The sequence below is a fragment of the Fomitiporia mediterranea genome (genome assembly GCF_000271605.1).
Source record: "Fomitiporia mediterranea MF3/22 unplaced genomic scaffold FOMMEscaffold_16, whole genome shotgun sequence".
In the NCBI taxonomy this organism is placed as follows: Eukaryota; Fungi; Basidiomycota; class Agaricomycetes; order Hymenochaetales; family Hymenochaetaceae; genus Fomitiporia; species Fomitiporia mediterranea.
In genome coordinates this window covers 1,045,017-1,066,456 of record NW_006760401.1, presented here as the reverse complement: position 1 = coordinate 1,066,456, position 21,440 = coordinate 1,045,017, and the positions used below count along the sequence as shown (strand labels likewise).

Below are 21,440 nucleotides of genomic sequence, written 5' to 3'. Positions count from 1 at the left end.
TTTTTAATATTATAGCACACTAAGTGACCTTTACTATTGTTATCATAACCTAGCCATTGTGTGTGTTAGCCTCTAGGTTGTAGTTTATACATACATTCGTTCTGTATAATACAATATGTGCTGAATTCTCATATATTATCTATTTGATAATGTTTGTTATACTGTTTGTAATATGGTGTTGCAAAATTAATAGCAACTCTCAGTGTTCTGTTATGAATAAACGTTTGATATTGTACTGTATATACCCAGAATTTTATAGGTAATTTTGTTAATAACAGACACATATGTACACTGTTAAAGATAGTCTTATACATACGTTCCACAACTCTGTTCTGCTACAGTGTATTGTGTACTGTTAATCTACATATTGTTCCTTGACTTTCAATGTATGTAGTGAAGTCTTTACTTAGGAACACTGTATTGTTATCACTTTGGAGAGTTTTTACTCTTATACTGTACTGTGTAAAGAGTTTCATTGTGTGCTTTACATATTCAGTGAAAGCATTGCTTTTATGCTACATAGGTAGCATAGTTACCTATTGTGTAGTGTTATCTACAATAGTAAAAAGATATTTGTACTTGCTGTAAGCTTGTACTAGGGCAGGTCCCTATATATCAATATGGAGATGATCTCTATAGGATTGTGTAAGAGGTGTTGTTTGTATTTTTGGTATTTCATTACATTGTATGTTTGCTTTGATACAATCTGTACACTACACATTTTTATTATCTGTTATCCTTTGACTTATAATCTCAGGATACTCTTGTATGAGTTTGTACAAGTAATCAAAATTAACATGACCCATTTGTTGATGTAAATCAACAATAGTGATTACATTAATAGATTGTTTATTATAATGAGAAACTATCATATACAAGTTATTTTGTACATGTATTTCACCAATCTTTGTATGAGCAGGAGAATAAATAATACATTCATTGTTTGTTTTTGTTAAAACATATCCTGCTTTACATAATAGTGCTTCACTAACAAGTATGAAGTTCAGATTGGGATGATAGTATATGTTTTGTAGTGAAATCATATTCACCTTTGTATACTCATCAGCTTTGTTTCATAGTTTTACATTAAATGTCATTACTCCACTTTTGCTAAGTGAGAATGACAATTTATTCACAATTGTAACATTTATTAGGGTCAAGTTCCAAACGTTTGTAAGATGGAACAAGTATAGAGTAGTGTGTACATTTGCACTAGAGTCCAATATATTAATACAATGTATTAGTTCAGTATCATTACAATGTATTGTGTTGATACATATGTTTGGATTGTAATTGAACTCTTTAATGACTTCTTTTACATTGTCAAATGAGTTCATGAAATCGTCTACTTGTATGACACCTTCTTCTTGTACTTTGAATGCTGAAAATACATCAGATTCAGCAGATAGAGTAGATTGAACAGGTAAGCTGCTGGAACTTGATGCTGAGGCTTCTACTATTACAGACTCTAGCATTAGTGTTTTATTAATGTCTTTAATGAATACTGTTTTGTTATTGTCTCTAATGAATACTGCTACATTAAGTGTAGGTTGAGACAGTATAGTAGTAGTAGTAGAAGCAGTAACTGTTTGCCTATGCTTTTTCTTTTGAGCTTCTGTTGTTTTGCTCATTGGAGGATTTTGACAGTCTTTTGACATATGCCTGTACTTGTTACAGTTGTAGCATTTAACTTTATTGTAAGACTTTGTTTTGCCTTTAGCTACACTTTTGCCTTTCATTTGTAGACTGTCTCATTCAGTATCTTGTTTTGTTTGAGAGTACTAAGAATGATACTCAGTATATATGTTTCATAATTTGTGTATCAGCTTAGCTGGCATCAGAACATCTTTCTGAGCTGCTGTAACTGTTGGTAGTTGATTATAATAGGTAATCTGCCTGTCTAGCATCATTACTACCCATCTATACTTACAAGGAGTAGTGAGATTAATTACTGAGATGTATGTATCATTATTAGGAGCTTTATTATGTACAGACAACTGCCTGTAGATTTGTTCAATGTTGTCTAACATCTTATCAAACTGTGATACATACTCTTTTACTGTAAACAATGTGGATATGTCTACAGTATGTGTCATTGTTGTTTGAACATTGTATCATTCAGAAAGTGCCTTCATGAGACTTCTAACACTTGTATGTGTTGTAAAGTTTGTATAAATTGTATCAGTTATTGTTTTCATTATACAATGATACAAAACATTGCCTGTACATATGCTAGCATCATCAGAGGAAGGGGGATTGTACTCTAGATAGTCTAAGAGCATCATAGCAGTAAGTGTACTGTGTATGTGTAAGTACTATATCTTGTATCCCTTCACACTAGCCAACTTTTCTGTTCCCTCAAAGAACTTTGTAATGTCAGAGTCCTTCATTGTAGCATTAACAAAGGTATGTATTGTAGACAACATTGTAATGAGTTTGGGGGAAGAGGGAGGTCTTGGGCTTGGTGGTCTGACAGGAGGCAAAGGCATTCTGTGAGAGCAAGTGTGTAGGAGCATTCAATAGGCACTAAGGCTCATAACCTTTTAACAAGTGTAGTAGGAGTGCCCCAAGTACTCTCTCTAATTGAGACATCAAGCAAGTATCTACCTTATATACTATATAGTAAAGTCTGATAATCTAAGACATTCTAAGTACAGTAATTCTACATAAGACAATTGGGGATTTCCTAATCCAGAGCACAATCTAATAACAAATCTAGAAGTCACCTTAGAACTCTTAGATTCTAACTATGTACTTTAGGATTTTGTAGAGGCCTAACAGTGAATGTAGTACTAAAGAGCTATAACTCAGATTTTTTAATAGTTACTTTTGATTCAATAGACACTGTAGGATTAGAAGTAAATAAAGTAAGAAAAGTAGAAAAAGTAGAAAAAATAAATCAACAAAATTATTTATTAGAAAGAAAAAAGTTGAAAACAAAAGTAGATAGTTCTCCTATTTCTTCTGATTCTTTTGATTCTTCTCTTTACACTTCATCCAAGTCTAAATCCACACAATCTGACTTACTACTTTTGTGTTCTAAGATTCTAGAATGTTTAGAACACTACCTAGCCCTATTTACTACTTAGTAGTTTGTCTATAATATTAAGTAAGGATAGTCTCAGCTGAGTTCATAGTTAAGGACATGAGTCTGTCCTTGTTGAAAGAGAGAGGTTAATAAGGAAATGTTAACACATATACTTACCCTCTTAGACAACAAGGTTGTACAAGCTGTACATTCCCTTCAGAACAAGTAGTAGTTTATCTGAGAATGTTCTAGACACTAGCTCTAGGTCCCTGTCCTCTTAGCTCCCTTCTTAGAATCCCTCCAGATTCAAACAATAACTCTAGTAGATAGTAAATACACTAGTTTATACATTAATAAGGCTTTTGTGTGAGAACACTACCTCCCTACTTAACATGTTCTACTTCTAATTCTAGTATACAATGTAGATAGAACCCTGAACTAGAATAGTCAGATTACTGAGTTTGTCCAACTATGAATGACCATTCAGGATTATAAGGAAAGTATTGAGTTTAGAGTTACTAACCTTAGAAAGACAGACATCTTCATCAGATTCAAATAGCTTAAGGCTCACAACCCTACTATTAACTAGTTAGAGTAGACACTTGTGTTTAATTAGTGTTCTAAGTCTTATAGCTACCTTACACTACTGTTCTAAGTAGATACAAATGCTTCTAATGTTACTAACAGTTCTAATAAAGGTGACTAGTTGTTCTTCTTCAACTAGGATAAATATGTAGATACATATTCTAGTCAAGACAGAACAGAGTCAATCTAAAGAATGTCTGAGACAGAACCAGTCTAGAACTCTTTTAGAACAACTCTACTCTAGAATACACATAGACCTAGCCTGTCAGATTTTGTCTGAGAGTTTCCTAAAGTCTTTAGTAAAGAGGAATTTGACTAGCTTCCTAAACACTGTCTTTAGGACTATACAATTGAATTGACTAAGGGTTTCCAACTTAAGGATTGTAAGGTCTACCTACTTAATAGAGACAAGTAGGAGGTGCTTGACAAGTTCCTTTAGGAAAATCTTCAGAACAGTCAGATCCAACCCTTAAAGTCCTCTATAGCCTCCCCTTTCTTCTTTGTCAAAAAGAAAGATAGAAAGCTTTACTCAGTCTAGGATTATTATTGTCTTAATAAGAGTACTGTCAAAAATAAGTATCTACTCCCTCTAATTTAGGAGCTCATTAATAAGACACATACATCCAGGGTTTTTACTAAGTTGGATGTTTGATAGGGATACAATAATATTTGAATCTAAGATAGAGATGAGTAGAAGACTGTGTTCTAAACTAATTACAGATTGTACAAACTGACTATAATATTCTTTAGACTAACTAACTCACTCACAATGTTCTAGTCATTCATAAATCACATTCTTGTGGATCTGATTGACTCAGAGTATGTTAGTGTGTATTTAGATAACATTCTAATCTTTACTCAGACAGTTGAGTACTATTACTAACTAATCTGAGCAGTTCTACAATAGCTCTAAGATAATAAGCTGTTCCTCTAAGAAGTAAAGTACTCTTTTGTATAGGAGTCAGTAGACTATCTAGGCTTTGTAATTAGTAGAGGAGAGGTCTGTATGAATCTGACAAAGGTAACTGTAGTTCAGAACTGGTTACAACCTTAGAACCTGAAACAGGTCCAAGCATTCTTTAGGTTTGTAAACTATTACTAATACTTTATTTAAGGCTTTAGTACTATTGTCTAGCCCCTTTATAATTTTACTAGTAAAGATGTTCCTTAGTAATAGGAGGATCAGTAGTAGTCTACATTTGAGTCCCTAAAGTAGACTATTACTAGCAAATCTGTATTAGTAGTTCTGACAGTTGTGAACAAGTTCTGAGTTAAAGCTAACTTCTCCAACTTTACAAATAGAGTAGTACTGTCCTAGTTCATTAACAGAAAGTAGTGTCTGATAGTGTTCTGATCAGAATCCCTCTCTATAACAGAACAGAACTACCCTATCTATAATAAGGAACTCCTTACAATTGTCTGTTCCTTAGAGGAGTAGTATTAATATCTCCTTAATACTGTACAGAAGTTTAAGATTTAGAGTGATTACCTTAATCTCTAATACTTCTGAGTGTTTCAGAAGCTCAACTACTACTAAGCCTACTAGATGTTAGAACTGTAGGACTATAACTTTGTACTAACTCACAAACTTAGAACACAAATGACAAAAGCTGATTTACTCTTAAGACAAGTAAGTTATAAAAGGAGAGAGAATAATAACAAAAATCTTGTTCTCCTAAACAATTCCTGTTTCATGTCTGAGACAATCTAAGAGATCTGACTTGAATTCAAGAATGTTGACTTTGTCACCTACATACAGTAAGCTCTAAGACACACACAGAACTAGGTTATAGTAAAGTAGTTAGAGAAGTAGGCTAGGGATTAGGAGGAGGATAAGGATGGACAGGTTTACTAGGAAGGCTGACTGTATGTTCTAAAGGATTAGAAGCTGTAAGAGAACATTGTCTGAGCTCATTATAACAATCTGACTGTAGAACATTCAGACCAACACAAAATGTAGGAACTCATCACTTAGAACTACTAGTAGTCTAGAATGTAGAGGGAAATCCTAAAGTACATGACTAGTTACAATATATGCTAACAGACTAAGGCCTACCAGACAAGGGTTCAGACTCTCTTACATTTACATTAGATTCTGGATCACTCTTAGGAAGAAGTCTTAGTAGACCTGATTAGTAAGCTACCTGAGTCTTAGGGTTACAACACTATCTGTATAATTGTTAACCAATTCTTTAAGCAAGTCTATACAGTTCTAACCTAAACAGAACTCACTTCTAAAGGTATAGTATGTATTTATTAGAATCATGTCTTTCAGTTGTACAGACTCTCTCAGAAGCTCATTCATGATTGTGGACTGTAATTTGAGTCAAAATTTATACAGGACTTGTATGTGCTTCTCAGAATTCAAGGGAACCTCTCTACTACCTATTACTTACAGACTGACAGTCAAACTGAGTAAGTCAATTAGGAGATCAAGCTCTACCTCTGAATGTTCATCAATTATTAGTAATCAGATTGGTCTGAATAGTTAGCTCTAACAGAATTCATACACAATAACTAGTAACACTCTACAACAGGACAGTCTCTGTTCTTTCTTAATCATGAGAGACATCTGTACTAGGGGACAGTTCTGAACTGGAACAGTAGTTCTGAATCTGTAACAGACTTTGTAGAATGGATGTACAGAACCAGGGAGGATGTATAAGCTCTTTTAGAAAAGATAGTATAGGTTATGAAGCAGAACTATGATTGGAAGAAGTCTGTAGCTAAGGATTACCAGCCTAGTAACAAAGTTATACTAGAAGCTACTAACCTGACTACAGATTGTTTAATGAAGAAGTTAGACAACAAGTGCTTCAGACCCTTCATTATTGAAAAGAAGGTTAGTACCTCTATCTACAAACTCTAACTTCTAACAATATGAAAGTACATACACTCAGTGTTCAACAAGGTTCTACTGTCTTAGTACTATGATTCAAGTTTTCCTTTACAACAAAGACCCTCACCACCTCTACTAGAACTTATTAGTTCTGAACTAGAATATAAAGTAGAGTATATAGTAGATACTAAGCTAGTACACAGAAAGCTTAAGTTCCTTATCTACTAGAAAGGATACTCAGTTGAAGAACATACTTGAGAACCTGCTGAGAATCTCACTCATACTGCTAAAGCAATCCAAGACTTCTATTAACTTTATTCAGGTGCTCTGTATTAACTCTGTCTTATGGATTTCCAAACCCTACTGTTCTGACCTATACCTGAGCCACTAACCAAACCTAATGTTCACCAATTAGAATGATTGGTTTTAGAGAGGGGGTAATGTTACAATCCTCTACTCTCTTACCTTCAGTTCTAAGGGTTCTACACCCTTCTATACTAGAACTCAGGACTTCTGTCCCTCAGAAGTACTGTCTATAGACTATATACATACTGACTCTTACTACTACCCTTCCTTACTTCATTACTCTATTCCTTTAACTACTCCTTTATTCTCTGTTCATTCTATAGTCTCTTACCCTTTGTTTATCCTTTCATTCTTTGTACCTTTATCTTTAACATTCCTTTCTTTCATTCTTTGTAGCTTATCATTCTTAGTAGCTCATACTCTCTGAGTACTCTTGTGTAGTTTAGTATATATAGGTATACAAGATCAGACTGGTCCTATAGTCTTGATCTTGTCTACTCCAGGTAGTCCTGTACTCTTAGGCTCACTCTATATACTCTACTCTTGTCTCACTCTCCCTCTCTACCCATTCTGCAAGTTCTAACTATGTTCTAGTACTTGCATTCTGTATTTCTGTTGTGTAGGATAGTTGTAGCCTGGGTCCCCTTGCTGAGCCTTTGGGTCCCCTCTATACTGTTACTGACACTGTCTTCCTAATAATTTATAAAGTGATATTCTTTCTATAGTAGGTATTTGGATTGTCTTGCTCAAAGTACTAAAACAAGAATAAATGTAATAAATGTAGTAATAAAAGAACAGAACAAAAGTATTATAAGTAACAAGATTTATAATATATTAAAATGTCAGCTTACCTTGAGAGTAAGTACAACTTGCTAATACACAAAGGTAAGAATTTGTGTAAATCATACTACATTTATAAAAAAGTGTGTAGAAAGAGAGTTAACTCACATACTCATATAGAGAAAGTTCTTGTCTACATATTCTACTCTTATACATAATATAGTAAGATTCTAGACTATTCATACATATGAACTAACAGAATAGATTATGAACATTCCTAATGTTATTATACACTTATATAACTTAGTGTTTTAATTTACCCTTCTAAAGCCTTTCTTAGTACTAGTCTACTTATATAAGACTCTAGTTACTCTATTAGAGGTGTGTATCAGAAAAAATAGTATAAGAAACATGATTCTGAGTAGTATATTAATAGAGTAGACAGACAGTATAATTCTAATATTAGTGTTAGTATTTCTTTTCTTTTACTAAAAAGTTAATCTGTCAGACAAATGTGAGTTAATAAAGTATTAGTATAATAAGGGATACTTTGTTGTTACTTTAACAACCAGTACTATATCTGTCCTCAATCACAGTTCTTATAGAAGAGTCTGACACTTTGTACAAGCAGAATTTAAACAAAGTAAAGCTATACTACTATATAAGAATGTTTCTAACATAAAATATAATATAGTAACTTTTTATCAAATTCTTTGTTACATTATATATATACTAAAAAATACAGAAATGAGTAGGTGTAAAACATTAAACATAGACAAGAATAGGAAATTTATTATTAAATAGTACTCTGATTAATAAATTGTGAAAGACTACTTTCATACAAGAAAAGTAACTTAATATTTTCTAATCAATTTCCCAAGTACCTTGTAACACTGTTACTGACCCAAATTTTGTCCCATCAGGTGCAAGAGTATAATACAAGATATTAGAAAGTATTACATCTGTATCACATTTAAAGCACTGACACCAAGCTTAAATTAGTTCCTCTAAGCAACCTTACAAAAGAATAAAGAATGTGAGAAAGAACAGACCCTGCCTACAACTTTTCCTCTTGCTTTTTTCTGACCTATTGTGATAGTTATGAATTTGCCACAGTAAGGACTCTGAGATAGAGGATACTGTGCTATCCATATAATTAGATTATATATTATGCAGACGGATATGGGATTAAAATAACAAAATTCAAGTTGATGTTCACTACTACACGACCAAAGAGATGCCAAACACCGGACGCGGATCTCACGGACGTGGCGCCGAAAGTGCCGAATGCGGGTCGTGCTCCCTGCTGTGTGCTGTAAGTATACGTGGTCAGTCATACAGTGGCAGCGTAGCATTCACCGTGTTGCCGCCATCACTAACGCGGTCGACGACTGCGTCTATGCCATGTACAGGCCGTTTCTGCTGCCGGCTGGCCTCCTTGCTCTTCTGTCGACTCTAGCTCAAGCCGCCGAGCCAACTACTCCTCTGGATCCGTTCTATAACATAGAGAAGCTCGCACAGCGTCCTCCAGAACCTCCCGTATGCTGCCTGAGGCCTTTGCCGTCAAGCGAACCTGCGGAGGAGATCCTTTCGTTTGAGGAGTGGAAAGCGAAGCAGGAGCAAGCTTTGCAACAGCAGCGACGAGAAGAAGCCGATGGCAAGAAGCCTAGAGACGCGTCCTCAGAGCCAAATGCGCGTACCGACGCTTCCAGCCCTCGACAACAAGTTCAAGATTTATCACATAGCGTGGATGATCCTTCCTCACTCGAAGCTCCTGCACCTCCACCAGCGCACTTCCGTGTCCCTTTAACTGATCGGTTCAATTACGCTAGTCTTGACTGCTCCGCACGCGTACACTATTCACATCGTTCTGCACGGTCTTCCTCCTCCCTCCTCTCATCCAAAAAGGACAAATACATGTTGAGTCCATGTGACACTCCGGGCGAAGACAAGTTTGTCGTAATCGAACTCTGTGAAGATATTCGAATTGATACCGTCCAGCTTGCGAATTTCGAGTTCTTTAGTGGAGTGTTCAAGGATTTCAGCGTCAGCGTTGCTCGAACAAACCCAGCTGATCCTGAAGCATGGACACCTGCTGGGACATACCGCGCCAAGAACATTCGTGGTATCCAGGTCCGTTTCTCTATTTTTTTCCTTATATTTAATGAGTTTCTGAGTTCAGCTGCTACCAAACAGTCTTTTCATCCTCCGAAGACCCTTCGTGACTTTTATCGCTTTATCCGGATTGACTTCCACTCACATTATGGGAACGAGTATTACTGTCCAATATCCCTTTTACGCGTTTACGGTCTAACGCACCTCGAACAATGGAAATGGGAAATATGGGAATCGGAATACCAGGAGAAACTTGCCAATGCCGCTACTGTTCCCTCGATAGATGCGACAGCTCAGGTTGAAGCAGAAGATGCTGTGACCATTGTAAAGGAAAGGCCGGACGGCTCCGAGTCGCCTGAAGTTTCCGTGGAATCACCTTCGCGGCCGAGCAGATCATTCTCAAGAAGCGATACCGTAGATACTACTCTATCACCAACCAAGCCGAAGGAGTCGCTATCATCTGAAGCAACTCTTACAAGCTCGTTGTCTGAGATCATTACTTCGGAATCTCCCGTCGTCACTAATGTGCCGAAGTCCACTGGTGAACCATCTTTTTCTGTCGACTCTCAGAGCACTGTCTCCTCGGAGTCTTTAACAGAGTCGTCTAGTGATACATCTCCCCACTCATCTCTTCCTTCCAGCGGCGAGTCACTCACGTCAAGCCAACCTTCTTCCGAACTTGCCGGCTCGGATACCGTCGCGTCAAGTAGCTCTTCCCCCAGCTCCCAGAGTTCTGACCCATCTTCATCTGACTCAATTCGAAACCCTGACTCAATTCGAAACCCGGACTCAACATCCTCCATTACTGGGTCTTCGCCTCAGGTAACTACTGTTGTCCCCCAAGAAACGCGGCCCGCCTCAGCAGCGTCTGCTTCTGGAGAATCCATTTATCGGACAATTATGACGCGACTTAGCGCCCTTGAACAGAATTCTACACTGTACTTGCGATACGTTGAGGAACAGACCCGAAGCCTACGGGATGCTTTGACGAGATTAGAAGAGGATGTGGGTCGTCTGGAAGGATTGGTATGTCACATTCCATTCTTCTTGTTTAGCGTAATCTCACCTAGGTAAACAGAGTAAAGCCACCACACAATCGTTCCAGAAGATTATCAACGAAATGGACAGACAACGCCGACGTCTTGAGCGCGAGCATGGCGAACTCCAAACACGTGTCGATTTTCTTACGGACGAAGTGATATTAGAGAAGCGACTAGGAATTGCGCAACTATGTCTCCTGCTTACCGTTCTTGTCTTTATGGCACTTACACGAGGATCGCGTGGCGAACCATTTATCGCTCCAGCGTCACTTGAACGGAGAGGCTCATTTAGAGAATGGGGCCGTCGGCATCTAAGTAGCTTAAGTAGTGGTGAATGGGCGTCCAAACTTCGAGCCGGGAGTCCCACCCCAATTCCAGGAGATTTCGTGAAGAGTTCTATTCCTGACAAGAAAAGTGGTACGTTCAACCACTGATTAATACTATAATCATCTAACTTCTAAATCATAGATAAAGTCAGGTTCCCGACCCGACGAAAACCTGACGATGGTGATGAGACGCCTCAGCGTTCTTCAACAACTCTAGCAGCACCCATGCCTACGAGAGGACGTTCAATTGCAGAGATTCGGACTCCCCATTCTCGGCACGTGGTCACTCATAGACCGCGGACACCTACGTCCGCCAACTTCACCGTCTATGCTGGACAACGGTTAGGTCACAGTGGATCAAATTCGGCAACAATCAGTCAGGTAGTCACCCGTCCACGTATACGGCGTGCAAGCTCGCATACTGCACCTGCACCTGTGGTGCATTCGCTGTCCATGCGAGAAGGTATCATAGCCGCACCACTTTCTGCGAAGAAGTGGGCTAAGAGTGCGCATCTGCATGAGATCCGAAAGGCGAACCCAAAGACTAGACATGATGGAGCGAGTGAGAATGCTGTTGCAACTTCGGATATTCGATTCGGACAAGAGAACGTACACTCTCGGGAAGCAGATGTAGCAAAATCAACGGTATCAAGCCCACCAACAGATTCTGCTACCCAGAATCTTGAACAGAAACACGATAATCTTGATGAAAGACTGGTAATGTATTCGCGAGAGCCTCTTTCCGCTTCTCATTTGCAGAACCTCGCGCGAATGCAAGACGGGACGGGAATCGATAGATTGCGCCTCGGCTTGTCGAATGGAGTTCCTAAAATAATCGATTTAGATACAGAGTCAGAGAGCTGGGTGGATACGGACATCGAGGGCTCCGAGTCTGGTGATAGGAGTCCATAGGTTTGCGTTGTCAGATTTTTCTTGAGTATCTATTTTGTGATCCCTTGTTTCGCTTTGTTTATAATTCTCCTTGTTGCATTTTCCCTATTTTTTTGCATACGGTCTTACTGTCATACATCTGTTGGGTTCGTAGAGGCCATATCTGCATCCTGTATATTACTGCATGCATATTTTTTTAAACTTGTCATTCTTTCTCTTTTCTCACCTATAGAGAAAATACAAGCAATCGACTTCATGATATGACTCTGCTCCCGAATTTGACTAACATGCCATATTCAATAAATCACTGGCATGCATAACGCAAGTACTTGTTTCCCAAGTCCTCCACATGTCATCCCCACACTTCCTCCCTTTCACCCCTGCTTTTTGAAGTATCAGTAAACTACTTCTGAATAGACCATAAACCCCCAAAACTATACCGTGCCTACACAATGCAGAGTCTGAAAAGCCTGGGCTCAAGGCAATAAGCTATCCAACATCGGCACGGCAAGATGCAGGAAATAAGAAGATGTTGCGGGCGTTTCTGAAGGAGAGGATGTTGGAGAGGTTTCTCCAGCCTTAACTTCGTCCTCCCTAAAGAAATTCCGACGTGAGAGGCTTACAAAGGTCTGACATTCTGGTGTCCCTCCTTGGTCCAAAAAGCATGTAAAGCTCTATAGGACAAGCCAGAGATAACCTAGCTACATAGACAAAATAGAATCACAGGACAAAAATATTACTCAAGTCGGGCAAAGCATTCCTGCCATCGTTCCCCGAGAGCAGCGTTTGTAAAGTCCAGCTTTGTCGAGAATGCGCAATTTAACATTGCAGTAGTTTGAGGGCGCCAAAGAGTCCTCCGGATGTTAGGCGGAATCCATAAGAGTAGCATTCCGTGTCTACATATCCACCCATCTTCATTCATAGTCCAATCGAAGACAGCATCTATATCGAGAGTAAAAGCAATGAACAGTGTGTCAGTCATGAAAGACTGTTGAGCAAGAAAGAAACCCTCTCACCCTCCACGTTCCATATTCTGATTGTACGATCCAGAGAGCCAGAAACAACCCGTCTTCCATCAGGCGAATAGTCGACTGATCGCACCCAGTCAATATGGCTTTCAAGAGGTGGAAAGATGTCCCGTCCACTCTTAACGTCCCAGACTCGGATTGTCATGTCAGTGGAACCCGAAACGACGCGTGTGCCATCGGGAGAGAAGGCAACTGACTTAACTTCGCCTGTATGGCCTTTGAAAGGCCCAGCCACGACCTGTCCACTCTCAACATTCCATACTAAGACGGTTTTATCAGAAGAACCAGAGGAGACATGTGTGCCGTCGCGTGAGAAAGCCACTGCCTGAACGCAATCTGTGTGTCCTCTCAAGAGCCCAGAACAAATATTACCGCTTTCGACGTCCCAGAGTATGATCGAATTGTCTGTAGAGCCGGATACTACATATCTCCCGTCAGGCGCGAAAGCGACGGACTGAACATCCCCCTCGTGGCCTTTGAAAGGACCAGAAACTATCTGTCCGCTTTCGGCATCCCAGATTCGGAGTGTTTTATCACATGAGCCAGACACAACGCGTGTCCCCTCAGGCGAGAAGGAGACAGACTGAACTGAATCTTCGTGTCCCTGGAAAGGGCCGGATAATATCCTCCCACTTTCAACGTCCCAGAGTCGGATCGTACGATCGGCGGAGCCAGAGACGACACGCCCTCCGTCCGGTGAAAAGGCAACGGACCACACTGGCCATAGGTGCCCTTTGAAGGGTCCGGAAACATTATTTCCATTGTCACAATCCCAGATTCGAATTGTACCATCGAAAGAGCCAGAGGCAATGCGTCTCCCATCAGGCGAGTAAGCAACAGACGTTACTTGATATGCATGCCCTTCAAATTGTCCAGAAACGGTCTGTACACTTTCAGCATCCCATATTCGGATTGTGTAGTCTATAGAGCCTGAGACGACACGGGTCCCATCAGAAGAGAATACAACGGACAGAACATCAAGAGCATGGCCTTCGAAAGGAGTGGAGATGACCTGCCCGTTTTCAGTATCCCAGATTCGAATAGTCGTATCGCTAGAACCGGAGACGACACGTTTCCCGTCGTGCGAGAAAGCAACGGAATTTACTTCATCTTCATGCCCCTTGAAAGGCTCGGAAACGGATTGCCCGAGTTCAGCATTCCAGATTCGGATCGTGTTGTCCGCAGAGCCTGAGACAACACGTCTACCGTCATGAGAGAAAGCGACTGACCAGATACGACCTGTATGTCCTTCGAGAGGTCTGCAAATGGTTTGTCCGCTCCCAATGTCCCAGATTCGAACTGTTTTGTCATCAGAGCCGGAGACGATGCGTCTTCCGTCAGGTGAGAATGCTACAGAATTCACATCACCTACGTGCCCTTCGAAATGCACAGAAACGGCTTTTCCACTTTTAACGTTCCAGACCATGACGGTCCTGTCGGCTGATCCAGAGGCGATACACAACCCATCCGGCGAGAAAGCGACCGAGTGGACAGGACCAGTGTGTCCCTTGAAAGGCTCAGAAATGACTTGCCCGACCTTAATATCCCAAGCTCTAATCGTCTTATCATCTGATCCGGAGATTACGCGTGCACCGTCGGGAGAGAATGCGACAGACCGTACATGGTCTTCATGCCCTTCCAATGGGCCGGAAATTACATCTCCACTTTCAGCATCCCAAATGCGAACTGTGTTATCCCAGGAACCAGAGGCAACACGGGCGCCATTTGGCGAGAAAGCAACACAAGCGATACACCTGGCATGTCCTGTGAGCACCTTCAAGAGCGGTGAGTGCTGGCTCTCGCCTAAATGCTCTACTTTTACAATAGGCAAATCAGGCTTTAGGTAACGTGACACGAACTTCGACTCCATCGATGCAAATAGAAGGAAAGAGACGTATATATGCGCCGTCGATTGCGATATTGCAGGTAAGTATATAGTAATCATTCTGCGTGCATCCCTGAGGAACGCCAGGATGTCAGCATTGTACAACTAGTTGACGGATAACATAAGTTTCAGCTCCGAGAATACATTCGTATACTCACCGAGACCCAATTCATGGCATGAAGGAGCACAGGGCTAGCAACATTGATCCTTCCCAAGAGGTTCATCACCTCGAGCCAATACAGCAAACGATTATGTAGGAACCTTGTCAGCTCGTCCAGTAACTCGTGTGAGAATTGCGCCTCGTATAGGTGTTGTGGCCAAAACATACATGCATACGGCAGCTGCGGAGGAACATTAGCACTGATGCGATCCGGGAGGTCCGGGATCTGATGATCGGAGCAGTACGAAGACTCTATGTTGCAGATGTTAAACCTGAGATGGTGACTCATGGCATAGAAACATTGTAAAGCTACGAGCTCCTTTTGAGACTCGAGATCGATGAACCAGGGATCTTTTTGGCGCTCCGGAGCCAATAAGTAGTCTCGGAAGGATGTATGGCAAAAACGAATAGGAGATCCGGGGGTATACACGAGAACGGGCTGTAAACGAGAAAGGATAAGTCGTGACGGTCTGTCATCCGAAAATTCAAGAAGCTTGTCGATCATATTATCTGTCAGCGGGAGTTTGCCAAGAAGGATGAAACCAAGAATCTGTGAAAATCGGGACTTGGACGCTTCGTCATCGAATGAGATGCGTGACCCTCTGAGAATAGAATCGTACAGTTGGTCGAGCCCAGACAAGCCTTGCGAGTGAGAGATTAGTTTCTCAAGTTTCCTTACTGGGTCATCGCAATCCACCAGTTTCACTACCGTCGACGCCCAGATGAAAAGTCCACCTGCCGCACCTCCGAGAAGATCCATCTTCAACTGCCAATCGCCCGGAATGAGCAGCTCGTTTTTTGCGAATACGTTGCGCATCTCGTGATCAATATAACGAAGTACGTCGTCCCTACATCTTGACGAGTCGTGTTCCAGTTCAACGGAAACAATGTGGTTAGGCAAGGAAGATAAGGCGTGACTAATATCCACTTCCTTCCTACTCGTAATGAGGAATCGGAATCGCTTGGGTAGAGAAGGGAGACCTTTTCGAAGACTATCCAACAGTGATCGTCTTGTTCCCTCCGCACCACATTCATCCAATGCATCAAGGACAATGACAACGGGCCCTTGCACTGAATCCGAAGCCAAAGTGAGAGGGCCCTGAATAAGACTCTCAAACTGAATTGCAGCAGTGGCCCGAGCAATCTCTTCGTCCTGTTCGACGACTATACTGACGTGTTTCGCTACCGAAGAATCAAACGCGGCGAGCTTATAAGCAAGCGTCCAGATGACAGTGCTGGGATCACTCTTCCCGCGTTCAAAGAAGAGATGGGCACCGAGACGGGAAATGGTACGGAAGTGTTCCGCAATAGTTGTACTAACTGCACTCTTTCCAGAGCCAGCAACGCCGTGTAACCAGAAGACATTCTGATCTGAGCACGATGACGCCCACTCTACAATATCCTTCTGAATTTTCACACGTGTTCCTGGAAGGCATTGAGATCTGTGGTACGCGTCCCTCTCGTCTGGACCAAGCTGGCTCTTCAAAACTAGTTACATTATTCAGAGAAACTCTTGATGCACAAAGACATGACACGTACACAAAGCATCGACCCTGGAAGAGATCCGAGAAGAGACGAAAGCAATATGAGCGATAACACCGGAATCTATCGAGGTTTTGAGTGTTCGTAGCGACTCAAGGAACGTATCGATCGTCGCATCAGCATTCAGCATGACCATGCGTCCTAATATGTGTTGAGGTAACAGGAATTGACATAGTGAGAAAATGGACGAACCTACGAATTTATGGCGTACATATTCTTGTATGAAGAGGCAGCATTCGTCTGTCTGCTTAAGGAGCTGGATAATAGTCTAGTGCTCTGCGCGTAGCGTATACGCTTACGCGCGTAAATGTAGAGTCTGGGGGAGCTATACGATACGCTAGTAGCGTATACAGCATATACGGCGTATACGCTTACAAAGAAGGTATATAGGTAGTGTAGTTACTATAGACATTGAATATAACTAAATAGACTTGTTCACTGCCTTCAAAGTATGCTTTACCATCATCAAGTCCCCAATAGTTCCAGGGCAAAGGCTTGAACAACGAAAAGCAATAGTATCTTGTCCAGATGAGAAGATCTGTTCAACAGCAACAGAAGAACCTGTAAAACAGACCTGAATATTATTTGAAAATGATGCAAAGAACAACATACCTGGAATACAATGTATATCCCGAGCAAATAGTAATAGTAAAGGAAACTGAGCACATTGGCCAGCCCACCATTTGACAGGGTCACAGTCTGTCTATGACCGTTCCTGCTTCATGGAGAAGTACTCCTCAAGCTCAGTGTTACTGTTTGACGGCTCGTTGGTGGAGAAAAGACTCACAATATCATGTACACTTGTTTCAGTGTTGTCCATGAGAGCATCCGAAGAGATTGTATCGCCTTGATAACAAATAACGTAAGTTGAATGAAAATGTTCCTCGAGCGTACGCTTTGCCTCGTCGATGAGTTGTAGCAGTCGGGCATCACTGATAGCATTCTGTTTCATTCCAGAGTATGATATACGAGGGTCCAAGACTAAGGATATAGACAAAAGTATAAGTACTGATGAGCGAGAGTAAGGTAACGACTTACGTGTAGCCCATAAGTAATAAGGTGATGCAACAAACCGGGTAAGATAGTCAATAAATACCAAGTTACTTGCTTACAGTAGGAATATGCATTTATCACTTTGTTGAGAATATGACATGTTTCCTTGCACGCTTGCTCTGGAGGAAGAGTGGTTAAGATGATAAGAGAACTCCATTATTCCACTGCGGACAAGTCATTGGAAAGCGCTTACTTATAGCCCTGTGCCGCAGCTTTGTTCCATTTTGGCTCCTTTGTCCAAGTCCACAAGAGAGTGTAGAAGTGTAGAGTTTGTCGGAACAACCGGGATATTTCCCCCGTATCCATACTGGGACATCAGACCTCCGAGCGCAGTCTCGTAGTCCTTCACTGTGCTCCTGCAAATATTCTGTGCAACGAGCGTCTCGGAGCTCAACGCCGATTTGTTGTCCGGGGTTGGTGGGTAAGATGACTGTGACATGGTGGTGATAGATTGGTCAACGTCGGTTCACTTCGCCGAGAGAACAAGCGGTCGGAAGCTCAGATGGAAATGAGAACGCTCAACTGCACTCTTATATAATATTTCTAGTTGAAGCGACAATCCAGATTCGCTCGACGCCCAGCAGAATACCGGTTTTGCGAGCGATTTCCGATACTCCACGAGGCGAGGTTACAAACTTGCGATGTAATTCCGAGTTGAGCAGAGGGTGAAATTAAGAAGCGGAAAGACAGTGAGATGAATTCCGTATGACTTCCGTCACGAGCAACGCGTTGGAATAATTGAGACCGCCTAGCCAAGTAGGTATCATCTATCTATTCGAGAAACGCGAAATGTGATTTCAATGAGTGTTAAGCAAACTATTCTAAAAATACAAGAAACCGCCTCGTTATCTGTGGTCGGTTCACTCGTGTGATGGGTGTACTACACCTGATCTTACCCACTCCCTTTCTATGATAAAAGGATAAACTCCATCTCATCCGTATCAGATTTTCCTCCGAACTCTGGTCTAGTGTCGTCTATCGAACTTTAAATGACTGGATGTACATGGCACTCTCTTCTGTACTATCTGTCTCGCTATCTGTCGCACGAACGACATAGTGAATCTCAACGTCAAGTTCGCGGGAGTTGTCTGCGCTTTTACGACAGTGAAAGGTTCCAGACACAGTCGTATCTGCACAGATTAAATCACAAGTGAGAAAATATCACTTTATTATTTGGACAGTGAAACCTCACCTTCACGAACAACAATCGGTTCCTTCAGCAAGAATAGCGTCTGCTTCCAGTGAGTCGGGACGTTCTCGGGACCAGTCGTGAAGCTCTTCCACGGTTCCTCCTTCTTGACCTTCATACTACTCGCGCGACGCAGACGCTGGGTACGTGTAGGTGATCGAGGAAGAGATGGTGAGCGTGCACGGCTTGGTGAACCAGGACGCCAGACTTCCGCCAAGACGGGCTCACCATCTCGTGCTCCATGTGCACGAACGCCCGCCCCAACTTGAGCGCCATCCTCTGTAAAGAAGATGTCGAAGTAGAGGATGAAAGCGTGTGCGACGGTCTTCCGCACAGAAGTGCCGTGGAGCTCAAACGGTGCAGAAAACGAGAGGTGATGCGGGCTGACAGTCGCAAGATTGATATTCTATGGTAGTGAATGTGATGAGAAAGAGCCAATAATAATCTGCAGTTAACGATGTAGTTGTACCTTAATGATTGTCGTATCGCTCAGAAGGGTCTCGGAACCAACAACTTCTATGATTGCATCCTCATAAACACCCTCTGCCATCGGGCTCATGTCAAATCCTACATGCGAAGCTGTTAGTATTTACAACTCCGTGACTACTGACTTCTTGAAAACGTACCGTGTACGTCGGACCAGTATTCGACTCGATCCTTAACGACCTCGTTGGCTGATGATAAGGCTAGTAACATGCGCGCCTGACTCGGAGCGATAAGGCCACCTCTCTCCTTTTCTTCGTCTCTTGCTTCGCGGCCGCGATCTTCACTGGCTAGTGCATTCGCATGTAGTACGGGTTTCAGAAAACGATCACGCGCGACGAGGACAGAGTCGAGCATAGACTCATAGAGAAGTGCGTAGCCCATCCATTCGGAGACAATTACGTCGACTTGAGTTATTCCGTCAGGCAGAGAGATATCTTCCACCTTGCTGTTAATAACGCTACATTCCCGTGAATAGGTTCTCATGATAAGTATCTAACGGAAGGTACGGAAGAAACATACGTGATAACATCATCCAATCCGTTGATTCTGACAATCTCCCTCGCCTTCTCTGCAATGTTCTTGCTTGCGTCGACAGCAAAGACGCGTTTCGCACCTGCACGCACAGCAAAAAGTGATAGGATTCCGGTACCGCAACCCACGTCAAGCACGATTGCATCGCGAAAGACATCAGGTGAATTGAGAATGAAAGATGCATACGTTGATGTGCGCACTTTGTCGCGAAGCATCACGTAGTGAATTTCTGAGAAGAATTAAACATAATTCCTTCGACGGAAATGAAGGAACGTACCGTTCTCGCCATAACTGTCGAAGTAATGAGTATCGTCATCCCTCTTAGGTGTGCCTTCGGCTTTCGAAGACGAAGCTGTGGCCTGCTCGTTCTCACCAGCCAAGGCCTTGGCAACTTCTGAATCGCGGAACTGCTGCTTGACAAGTGCTCGAAAATCCATCAGATCCTTCTTGGCCTGCTCGAGTTGTCTTGAGAGTGCACGTATCATCTTGTCTTTATCTCCCCCCTCCGAGGCTGCGCAGCTCTCGCCTTCATCGTCCGACCAGTTGTCCGATCCAAACTGGAGGAGTGGATCGTCCTGAATGACAGGGATTAGATATTCGTCGGTAGAGAAGAACGCTTCTTGACCCGTCAGTGCATTGACGTCAACCGTGCTCGGTTTGACCTTGCGAATGTAGTTCACGAGACGTACACGTCCGTGGAAGTCCAAACGCAGCCGACTCGCGATAGCCAGAATATCGACACCGAAGGTTCCATTGTCATAGGCGAGAGATGCATCCACGTTTGGATGTGACGAGCCGTCAAAGAGGGATATGCACGGCTCGTGCTCTTCGCCCTCACTTGAAACCCAATCGTCCCAATTCTCATCATCGTCCTCACCAGTCGAGGAAGATGAATTAGAGTCGCGCGGGCCATCGTCGTCGTCCGACAGGTTTGGCAATCGACGTCGGCTCTGAGCTTTTTCAAGCTCATTCGTCGCCGCGGGAAGCTTATGTACAGACATTGATATGTATATTGAATGCAGCTATGAATTCACGGGATCTTGAATGGTCAGGATTTGCCTCCGTTGTGGTTTAGCTTTGAAACAGACGTGATCTAGTGTGAAATGAGAACGAGATGTATGCGTCTAGTCAAGCTTCGTATCCAACGTTGAGTATCAGCACATTGAAAGAAACATTACGTGAGGAAGGCGACCGATGAGCGGACGATAAAGAAAGGTCAACTCGTGTCTCGAGACTCATCGAAATCCATAAGTTGTTTGATTACGTAAACATGAAGTTTTACTGTCGTTTTCATAAATATTGTCACACGCGCGATTCGTGATTTTTGTCACACTAAGTACACTCAAATACAAAATCTACTATAACTCAACTAATACTTAACCAAATTACATGATCTAAGTTGTAAAAATTATACTTTTGAAGTATCTTTCATATTCCAGAAAAAAAATATTAAAATGAGCAAAATTTGAGTAAGATACAACACAATATGTGAGTTTTCCCTATATTTCATGTATATGAGTTTTCCTAGCCCTAAAACTGATTGTACAATACTATAAACTAGTCTAAATGAAGAATATAACTTTATTATTAATTTACATATTGAATTCTAACTAGGATACAGAATATACATATAAGTATAATACATATTTAAGTTTG

At 41.7% G+C, this 21,440-nt stretch overlaps 4 protein-coding genes across 4 annotated transcripts; 1 reads left to right on the top strand and 3 right to left on the bottom strand.

Annotated features, from left to right (window-relative positions):
- Positions 1 to 8,923: 8,923 nt before the first annotated feature.
- FOMMEDRAFT_143242 (uncharacterized protein) lies at positions 8,924 to 11,931 on the top strand (the record flags this gene model as incomplete). Its single annotated transcript, XM_007271303.1, has 4 exons — positions 8,924 to 9,671; positions 9,735 to 10,679; positions 10,732 to 11,110; positions 11,162 to 11,931. The coding sequence occupies exons 1-4, from the start codon at positions 8,943 to 8,945 to the stop codon at positions 11,929 to 11,931; spliced, it is 2,823 nt and encodes a 940-aa protein (XP_007271365.1). The 5' UTR covers positions 8,924 to 8,942.
- Positions 11,932 to 12,386: 455 nt separating this feature from the next.
- FOMMEDRAFT_161836 (WD40 repeat-like protein) lies at positions 12,387 to 16,661 on the bottom strand (the record flags this gene model as incomplete). Its single annotated transcript, XM_007271302.1, has 5 exons — positions 12,387 to 12,504; positions 12,651 to 12,852; positions 12,927 to 14,928; positions 14,982 to 16,471; positions 16,523 to 16,661. 5 exons carry the CDS (start codon positions 16,659 to 16,661, stop codon positions 12,387 to 12,389), a joined length of 3,951 nt encoding a protein of 1,316 aa, XP_007271364.1.
- A 567-nt stretch (positions 16,662 to 17,228) lies between these two features.
- On the bottom strand, positions 17,229 to 18,017 carry FOMMEDRAFT_161835 (uncharacterized protein; the record flags this gene model as incomplete). The annotated part of the gene is made up of 2 exons (XM_007271301.1): positions 17,229 to 17,506; positions 17,900 to 18,017. 2 exons carry the CDS (start codon positions 18,015 to 18,017, stop codon positions 17,229 to 17,231), a joined length of 396 nt encoding a protein of 131 aa, XP_007271363.1.
- Positions 18,018 to 18,553: 536 nt separating this feature from the next.
- FOMMEDRAFT_96325 (S-adenosyl-L-methionine-dependent methyltransferase) lies at positions 18,554 to 20,785 on the bottom strand (the record flags this gene model as incomplete). Its single annotated transcript, XM_007271192.1, has 7 exons — positions 18,554 to 18,708; positions 18,771 to 19,173; positions 19,237 to 19,334; positions 19,394 to 19,496; positions 19,563 to 19,710; positions 19,773 to 20,013; positions 20,062 to 20,785. 7 exons carry the CDS (start codon positions 20,783 to 20,785, stop codon positions 18,554 to 18,556), a joined length of 1,872 nt encoding a protein of 623 aa, XP_007271254.1.
- Positions 20,786 to 21,440: the final 655 nt, after the last annotated feature.